At 32.9% G+C, this 9,721-nt stretch overlaps 2 protein-coding genes across 2 annotated transcripts; both read left to right on the forward strand.

The window, feature by feature from the left end:
• The first annotated feature begins 2,310 nt into the window (after positions 1-2,310).
• On the forward strand, positions 2,311-3,070 carry LOC145601883 (putative calcium-binding protein CML41). Its single transcript, XM_081657966.1, has one exon. It carries the CDS (start codon positions 2,434-2,436, stop codon positions 3,028-3,030), a length of 597 nt encoding a protein of 198 aa, XP_081514092.1. The 5' UTR covers positions 2,311-2,433; the 3' UTR covers positions 3,031-3,070.
• Positions 3,071-4,677: 1,607 nt separating this feature from the next.
• LOC145602919 (cold-regulated 413 plasma membrane protein 4-like) lies at positions 4,678-8,772 on the forward strand. Its single transcript, XM_081659064.1, has 4 exons — positions 4,678-4,955; positions 7,773-7,880; positions 7,978-8,048; positions 8,131-8,772. Exons 1-4 carry the CDS (start codon positions 4,828-4,830, stop codon positions 8,367-8,369), a joined length of 546 nt encoding a protein of 181 aa, XP_081515190.1. The 5' UTR covers positions 4,678-4,827; the 3' UTR covers positions 8,370-8,772.
• Positions 8,773-9,721: the final 949 nt, after the last annotated feature.

Here is a 9,721-nt window from a genome sequence, read left to right on the forward strand (position 1 = left end):
GTGTCAATACTTTCATATGACAGTTTGACTAACACATTGCTTCCTAAAGGTATGGTCAATTGGTCAATGGTGCTACAAGAAAATGAGAAATAGTGGAATTGTAATTACAAAAGACAACATTACATACATTGGAGATATAAAAAGATAATCGTTTTGAATTAACTTATTTATATACAGTACGGAGTATAATTTATCCATGATTACATAGTCTTCCTATGAAGCATTGCAAATCCAATTCCCTACCTTATATCCCTACCTTATAAAAAGTAGAAAGTAACTCTTAGGAATAGTGTGCTACCAATTATACCCTCACTATTGTGTACAAAATTGTGTGCAAAATGTGTATTTACTTTTTTACCCTCAATAATATGTTTACTATCATTAATACATTTAATGTTTTTTTTTCATTAAACATATATCATCAATTAATTCGGTTTTTTTTTAATAAAATATATGTAATGCTTTTTTTTTACTAATTAAAAAAATTAATGCTTTACACTTCATATGATATTATTTTTATTTAAAATGAAAAAAAAATTGTATGTACGAATAGATGATTTATTACCAACTACCAAGGGACTATTTTATCTAATTGTTGCCTGAATGTTAATGTTTATGCGAGTTGTAGGGTGTAATTGTTTGTCTTTTTTAGTTTCATATAGTTAATCTCACACTTCCTCCGTTTTCTTTTACTTGCAACACACCTTTTAGGCACGCAGTTTTAGGAGATGATTAGTGAGGGTAAACGAGCGATTTTATCAATATAATTTTTACACGAAGATTAGAATAGGGTTAAGTATCATTTGTAAAAATTATAATGAATAATTTATCCGTTTACATTACATTAAACCGACCTCAAAACACGTGCCACAAGGCTGTGTTGCAAGTAAAAAGAAACGGAGGAAGTATAATTTATGTAGAGTAATTACTAGGTTGGGTAAGAGTATAGACTTTCAAATAGTAATGTTCCGAAAAATTGTTCTACTATTGCATATGTAATGTTAAATTACTTCTTTTAGTATATAATATGTGCTCTATGATTTTTGAATTGTATTTAATTCATTTCGAATTAAGTTTGTAGATGTTTTTGCAATATTACACTGTTGAATAATTGCATAGATGTTTCTTGAAGAAAGGTTGTGCAGGAAAAAACGAAAACTTTAAATACACATTCCATTAATTTATCAAACTATTTTCCCTAAAATCCCAATGTTGCGAAAAGTTTAAACACAACCCAATATAGACATCAAGAAAGGGCAAATCACTTCGCGCGCATCGCGCGCGTCAACTGCCCTAGTTAAGTGAAAATTAGATACCTTTATACAAAATTACAAAGTATACACTACGTATGTACTTTCATCATTTTCTTCATCAATTATCAAACATAGGTAAATACCTTATACACAAAGTATCTTCATCACGATTATTACCTTTTGGTGTAAAAAGAGCTACAATAACAGTGTAAAGAGATTTAAACCTAGGTCGAGTACCACATCACATTCACACACTAAAGATTTTTACCAATCAAGTAAGATAGTTGACAACTTGACATCCACATATAGAAAGGATCTAAGAATAAGGAAAGTAAAGTGATACGCTAAAACATATATGATGATGTTGCTCCTTTAACAAGTTTAAGAATACAATTTCCTATCATCTTCCCACCTTTCCACAACTAACATCCTAAATTCCCAAGACATCATAAGCTCATACGTAGTACGGAGTAGCTACAAATTATATATACAAATTCACAATTGCACGTGTACGATCAACTTGCCAATGGCTACTATGTACTATCTACTAGCCATCTATTTTCCTTCATAATCCATGACACATAGTAAAATAATACGAAAAATACAAGTTTTATTAAAAATTAATCCCACTAAACATCGCCAAGACACCAACAAATTGACAAAATTACCAAGTAAATTACAAAAAGTTAGTAGATGTACAACATTATGATGATATTGCCAACAACATTTAGCAAAATTAAAATATGATGATCGTACATTAGTACTACTAATATAAGCCAATTTTTAAAAATTTTTTTATCCCATTTTCGCATACAATTCATACATAAAAATTAAAGTCGGCAAATTGACATAAACAAGTGGAGCCTAAGTTGCGTCAGATAATTACATGGGGTTGGCCCAAACGAAGCTACCATGCAATTTCCTTAAAAGCACTCCTACGCAAATCTTTCCAACTTACGTTCTTTCCCTAGCAATTTCCATTTCAAATTCCTCTCATTTTTTTTTCTTCTACCCTAATTTATTCCACAACTTTTATAATTTTTGTCATATTGATTGTAACTCTTCCACTTTTCCATTCCTATATATGAACTTAATTTAGCCATGACTCGAAATCACAAGGAAAGAGGTTGTTAGATATATATGGTTGTCTACGACTTTAAAAAAATAAGATAAACAAAACATGGCATCTGAGTGTATTCCTAGGTCAAGTAGGTGGTTCTCAAATGTCGGACTACGAATAAGCCTCCACAAAAAGAAGTCCAAGGGTAACACATCGGCCTCCTCATCGAGTTCCTCAGGCTCATCACCTCGCTCCCCTCTTCACCCACCATCCATCCCTTTTGGCCCTATGGGGAGGAGTAGGGAAGAGGAGCTTAAGGAAGTCTTTAGACATTTCGATATGGATAACGATGGAATGATCACGGCTCTTGAGCTCCGGAGATACTTTAACTCCATAGGGGAGATCATTTCGGAGGAAGAGGCCCAAGAGGTTATTGATGAGCTTGACTCAGACAACGATGGTATGCTCGAGTTTAAGGACTTTGTTAAGCTCATGGATAGTAAGGATGGTGCGGATGAAGACATGAAGAAGGTGTTTGAGATGTTCGAGCACGAGAAGGGGTCCGGGAGGATTACTCCTAGAGGCCTTCAAAGAGCTTTGAATCGCCTAGGGGATTCTAAGTCTTTTAAGGAGTGCGCGTCCATGATTCGGGTTTATGATACTGATGGTGATGGAGAGCTTGATTTTAATGACTTTCATCAAATGATGGCTGTATAAATTTTCTTGCTCGTTGTTTTAAATAATATGATAATTCTTTTTGGTTTTAGTTGTCATATTAATTACTGCGTACTAGTTTAAATTACACTACTGTTTGAGGGACGGTAATAACTTCCATTTGGAGGGATTTATTGTGCATGTTTATTTGCTTGTGTATGTAATCTTTACTCAATACTCACTGCATGTTTTAACAAAGGATATGGGAAGAGGGGGTTGAGGGACTTTGAAAATAAGTCCGAAATGATAATTGCAAGGTCTAGAACCCTAAAATTAATATTTTGATGGCTTAGTAGTTTGATAGCACTTGTATTATGAAGCGTGCATGACAATTTTACTATATTTCATACAACGTATAAAGCAGGTGAAGAAGAGGTGATAAAAATAAACATTGACGACAATCATACCTTTAGTAGAGAGTAATCAAAGTATACACATAGTATTTAGAGAATTTTGTAAATTCATCGATGTATAAACCAAAGGTTTTCGACTTTTTGTCATTGGAATATATTCACCCTCTCGGGTTATAACTATATATTTAGTTTAATATGTCAAGAAATCAAGATTGTTTAACTTGCAAAAATTGATTTTGGAAAATTTAGTTTGGATTGATCTTAGTTTAATGAAATATTATTGATTTGTCAATTGTCGATATATTAGTGTAAATCAATCGATGAGATAAATTTTGCTGTCAAAAAAAAAAAAAAAAGACAAACGAAGTAAGTTCTAAAGTCATTCTCAACATAATAAATGTTAGGCAAGATAACAATAAAAAAAAAAGAAAAAGAAAAAGAAAAATAGGAACTTAGCACCTTAATAATAAAGGACCCTTAACAGATGGACATCGTTTTATTGGCCTTAAAATGGATATTGCGTTATCTTTGTGATTACGTAATTACGTTTACTTGTGTTTTGTTGTTAATTGATTGTCATTTGCATATGAAACTTTGCTACTTGTCCAAGTATATGTATCAATGTATGTTACGCAGAAGTTGCCACCCATGTGTCCGTATACAATCCAGTACAATTGTACAAGTTATGGGGTGTAAAAGATCTACTCGTATAAGAGTGCTTATTTGATTTTACTTTGTTTTAAAATGGGGTAAAGGATTTGATTATGCAGAGTTTGAGTCCGTAAACTTTGGCCGTATTTACTTTAAATTGTGTACAATTTTACACTTTAAGTTTCTCTAAAAATTTCTGTCTATATTTTAATGTAAATAAAATTTAATAGGGTATACTCCTATTTGGCCAATTGATCAGACTGTAAATAAAAAAAACCCTTTTTTACCAAACTGTCATCGGAATAAGTTTATTTACCAAATTTTCGTTAGAAATTTTATTTTATTTTTTTTGAAAGAAGAAATTTTATTTTTTTACCAATATGGTCAATTGGCGAAAAAAATATGGAGCAAAAAAAAAAAAAAATGAGTAAAACTAGAAAAAGAAAAAAAAAAAAAAAAGGAAATAGAAAAAAGGCAAAAAAGGATAGGGCCAAAGTGTAAAAGGGCGCAGCCGCATATAGTTTGGCACAAAACGAGAGCTGGTTGACCCGATTGAATACGACAAGGACTAACATACTTAATTAAGGTTAACAAAACAATCAAGGAACCTCATTTACAAAGATAAGTGGGACCCCAGATTCGAATTGTTTGGTAAAATGAAAAAAATGGAATACATCGCAATTCTAGAAAACTCAGAACCGAGTTAGGCGCTGGTTGAGAGGGCTCAGTCGACGCTTTTCATCTCATCGGAAAACGCCGCAATTTTAATCACTCCCCCAAAATTGCGTCGGTAAATATGATGATAGAAATGATGGATACGCTTTCTGCGGTGGTTGCGACGGTAATTACCGGCGATTTTGCGTCGGAAAATGGAAATGCAGCAATTCGCTCCGCCTTTTGTTGGGGCACTTCTTTCTCTGCCTTGTTAGTTTCTCTCTTCTCTTTTTAAGCTTTATACTATTTGTGAATTCATCGAATTTTGTGTTTGATTTGAATAATTTCTTTTCTTTTCTTTTCATCATTGTTGTGTGTTAAATGTTAATTCTATAATAATGTTGTCTATTTCACTATTTAGTATTCCGATTGTAATTGTTCTCCTGTTGTTCTTGATAAATGTGTGGTTGATGTAAATTTTTCGAGCATAATGATGGTATTTTGGAATTGCACATGAAACACGTTTTTCCAATTTTGATTTATACAGACATACAGTAATAGATGAATATATAGATGAATACTGGTTGAATGGTTGATTAAAGTTGATTTCTTTTTCATGAAATTCGTAGGCATATTATCAAAATACGGAGTGTGTTTCCAATTTCGATCAAAATGACGGAGTTATGAGAAAGAGAATGGTGGAAAGCTTGATTATATCGATGAGTATACAAGATTACATATAGTACATGAGTAAGCAATAGAATACGACTAGATACATTTGTCTAGGTATATTAGCTAAGATTTGGAGATATAGGGCCTATTCAGCTTAATTTCATTTCATTTCAATTTAATTTAGTTCCTAATTTCCTTCTCTCATGAAATATTCATTTTCAGTTCGGTTCAGTTCAGTAAATGAGAACATGCCCATACTTTGACTATCAATCTAAAGGAGTAAATCAAGGGATTACACAAACTATAAACCATAACTAATAATGATAATTATGATATAGCATCGGTAAATGAGATTGATTTGATCAAAATTCAGTTCAAGTGAAGTCCATACATGTGTTACATAATCTCTTTGTTCTTGAGTACCTCCACATTTGGGTTTTTGACTGACACACATGCTCATGCACAAATTTGAAGAATTAAAAATTGATGATATTTGAAAATATGCATTTAAGACTAATCCAATTACATTTGGTTTTATATATATTTGTAAAATTGAGTAGTCAAAGTTAATGTGTGAATAGTGTAAAAGACAAACTGTTGAGATTATGTAGAAACGAAGGGTGTATAACTTAGGGTGCATTTTACTATGACTTGGGGTGCATTTTACTATTTACCTGATCTCAACTAAGCTGAACTTAATGAATCTATCTGAAATTTGACATCTTTAAATATTACAGTATATTTTAACGCATTAACTTTTTTCCATATAAGTGGAATAAGGTGATCATGGTCTTATCAAATTCATATAAACATATATGAAGTATTAAATACTAAGAGGATTAAGCTTAAGCATACTTCTGTTTTTTGGTTTTGGGGGGGGGGGGTTTAAGGTTCATTTTATAATGAGTTTTAAATTTCCAATACAATCTTATAAATAACAAACACCATTCGTTTTATGTTTGATGTATAAACCAAATAAGGACAATAAATGAATCAAAGGAGCTCGCAAAATAAAGATAATTTTGGGTTAAAGAACTAATTGAGTCGAATTCAATCATGGCTCATGAGCCGAGTTGAACAAGTCTAAGATCAAGGTTGACTCAACTTATTATTGGGGCTCGGGGTTAGTGGGACATAAATTTCCATAATTGGACGCGTGGATTTTCTATCATTTATCATCCACCACTTGTTTTATTGGAAATAATCTTGCGATCTTGAAATGTATATCACGCTACTATAATGGAGCCTAAAAATCAAGATATAAAGCATGATGGGATAGTGGAAATGTGGAATACCATTCATCTATAGTTTTGTACTAACGAATGTATGGGATTTTTATGCTAAGGTGATGTTTTTCCTTACTTAGGGAACTTAGTGGAGTCGACCGTCTATGTTGTATTGCCTGATGTATTTGACATCAAAATTGCACCCCCACCTCCTTAGTTTCCCTACCTACAAGGCATAAGCTAATCAAGTAAACGATGAATTGTTGACCTTTTTACTCATTAAAAAAAAGGGGGGGTTCTCCTTAGATATCCTCCATGAGAAGGTGATATCCAATTCAAAGTCAAATCTATGGGAGCCAACTGCTAAATGGGAACTCAAATTTAGCATTTATTGAAGCATGACAACTTCACTTACCACCAACTTGGGTTTGTTTGAAGATGGTGGCTGATGAATTTGGAAATTTGGTTTCAATCTATAGGATGTATGTCAAGCTTGGTATTGGAAAGTGATTAGAGGCATGATTAGGCAGTAGGCACAAATGCACCTTTTGTTTGTGATGCACCCATCACCTCATGCATCTTCTCTATAAACTATTTGTACCTCGGACTGCTTAATTTAGATATCACGTTACACAATACACAGAGCACTAGACTAGGACCTCTTTAAGATATTTTCACCAAATTTTGCAAATAGAGGGATACATGGCCCATCAAAAAACTCTGTATCTTGACAGTCCTATTTGGGTCTCTGTCATTTTGGAATCTGTAGACTTAGTGTTAATGACCTTAATGGTATGACTTAATCATGCATTTTATATTAGTATGGGTAAAGAAATCAATCAATCAATCAAAGCCTTAATCCCATAAGTGGGGTCGGCTACATGAACCAAATTATTCAGTATGTATAAGCACTGTTTTAGTATTTTGCTCCCTTAGAGCTGGATGACTCTGTGAGAAAAAAGACAGGTAGCTAAATCATCTGTTTGAAAAATGTTACAGTTTCATTTTAAACTTCTAAGATGTTAAATTTGATTCTACCAGCTCTATTCTGTCACATACCTCTGAGGAAGTGAGGAGATACTATTTTGCTGTGGCTCAAATGTTTTATTTATATTTTGTACATTAATATGATTTGCTTACACATGTATTGATCAAGTATCTGTCTTTCCTTCTTCCGCTATTGCTGTAGGTTTCTATTAGTTTTGAACCTACTGGGGAGAAGATCAAGGCTGCAAGCTTCACTTTTGGCCCTTTTCCTTACGGCTAGTCTCCCAGAAGCTATATTCCAGATATTAAGGTGGTTTTAAAGATTCTTGGCAAATTTCTGGCCTTCTCAGATTAAAACTCTTTTCTGTGTAAGAAAATTACTGAAGATCATGTCGCTCATGTTGCAGAGGACAATTTGGCTGTTGGGTTGCTATTTTTGCTATTGCTGCAAATTACTGCTTTCCTGATATATTTCCAGGTAAGAATAAATTATTTTTTGCTTTAGATGTAACCCAGTTAATCAATTATAAAGTGTTATAATGTGTTATTCTTGCTTGCAGTGTCTGTCTCTCGATTTCTGTTCTTTGTTGTCATGCCAAACTGGCTGGCCAGTAAACTACGTGAGAGCATCACAGGTGCTATATTCTGTCTAGTGATTTGCATTTTACTTCTCGTATTGGAAATACATGCAAATGGAGGATGCAACAGTCGTTTATGTAATTTGCAATGCTGTGCATATTGGCTCTGTATGGCTCTTCTCTTCTTCTTTACAATACTTTATCTATGTTTAGGATCTTAGTAAGTGACTAGAGTCCTCAGCCGGATGGAAAAATCCTTGCGCAATTATGGTATGTGCTGATTGATATTCATATTCTCATGGAGATTTTTTGCTTTGTAAATTCTTTGTATATACATGAATTTTTTGTATACGTTACATTATAAAAATAGATGATTTTTTTAAAAAAAATAAGTATTTCTATTTGGTCATGCTTGAATTTGTGCCTGAAATTTGTTCAGGTTAATAGGATCTCATGTATCTCTTGTTAGAGTTACAAGTTTAGCTTATGGATTAAATAGTTTAGTCATTGGTCAATCCAGTTCATTGAGTTGATGCAGGATGTCTGTTTTGTGCGAAATATGAATCGTATTGTTTCCAGACCGACTTGTACACTGGACGTGTTAGTAAAGAGATCATTCATGTGTGGTGGCTGTCATATTTTTTTTCTTTCCATTTTTGTTCTTTTGTGATTGAGTTTTCTGTCCAATTATGTGGTGTACCTGGATAAATTTATTTGTTGAGCTAGTCCACAGCTAAGAATAAATTCTGGATTAGGGCCAATAAGTTCGGCTCATATTTCCTTTTGCATTTTTAGTATACTTCAAAGCTAAATGATAGCAGATCTCATTAGCGATAACTAATGGGGTCCACGACACCACGACTAGTGGACTTACCAAAATGCCTCGCTCTCACTCGTTCACTACCGAGTACCAACCTGTTGTTTGAATAGGCACACTCTTTGTCAATTGTATTTTGTTTTTTTTTTCTTAATCTAGAACAATTTCATATAATTGCACATATATTGGTTTGTTTCTTCTTTGACTTTGGGGCAACCTTTTTGGATTTTTTGTGGGAAAAGTAAGGTGAACAAAAACATTAGAAACCGTGTTCAAATTCAATGTACACTTTGGAATTAAAAATTCAATGTGCACTCTTTAGCTATTGACAAAGTTATAGTTGATTGAAGACTCCTTTTTTTTTTTTGAGAAAAAGTTGATTGAAGACTTAAGTTTTAAGTTGGGGTGTGTAACAGGTAAAATAAATTTACCTATGTCAGGTAAAAGGCGTAATAAGTTTTTTTGTGATGGTGATGGAAATTATGTTCATTATATCAAAAAGGAAAGTCATCTTTATTTTTAGTTACTTTTCTCCCTCCTCATACCCACCATTTTGCAACTTGTGAGGAACTACACAAAGGAAAACTAATTTACAATTGTGTTTTTAGGAAAAAAAATATTTTCATTAAAATTCATGCGACGCAAATTATAATTGTCACTCTTTAGTCTTTACTCTTTAGCTATAGACAAAGTTATAGTTGATTATTGATTAGAAGTAGGATGGGGAGGGAGTTCTTATTTCTCTCTTTTATTTGA

The sequence above is a fragment of the Chenopodium album genome, chromosome 21, assembly GCF_948465745.1.
Source record: "Chenopodium album chromosome 21, dcCheAlbu1.1, whole genome shotgun sequence".
Lineage (NCBI taxonomy): Eukaryota > Viridiplantae > Streptophyta > Magnoliopsida > Caryophyllales > Amaranthaceae > Chenopodium > Chenopodium album.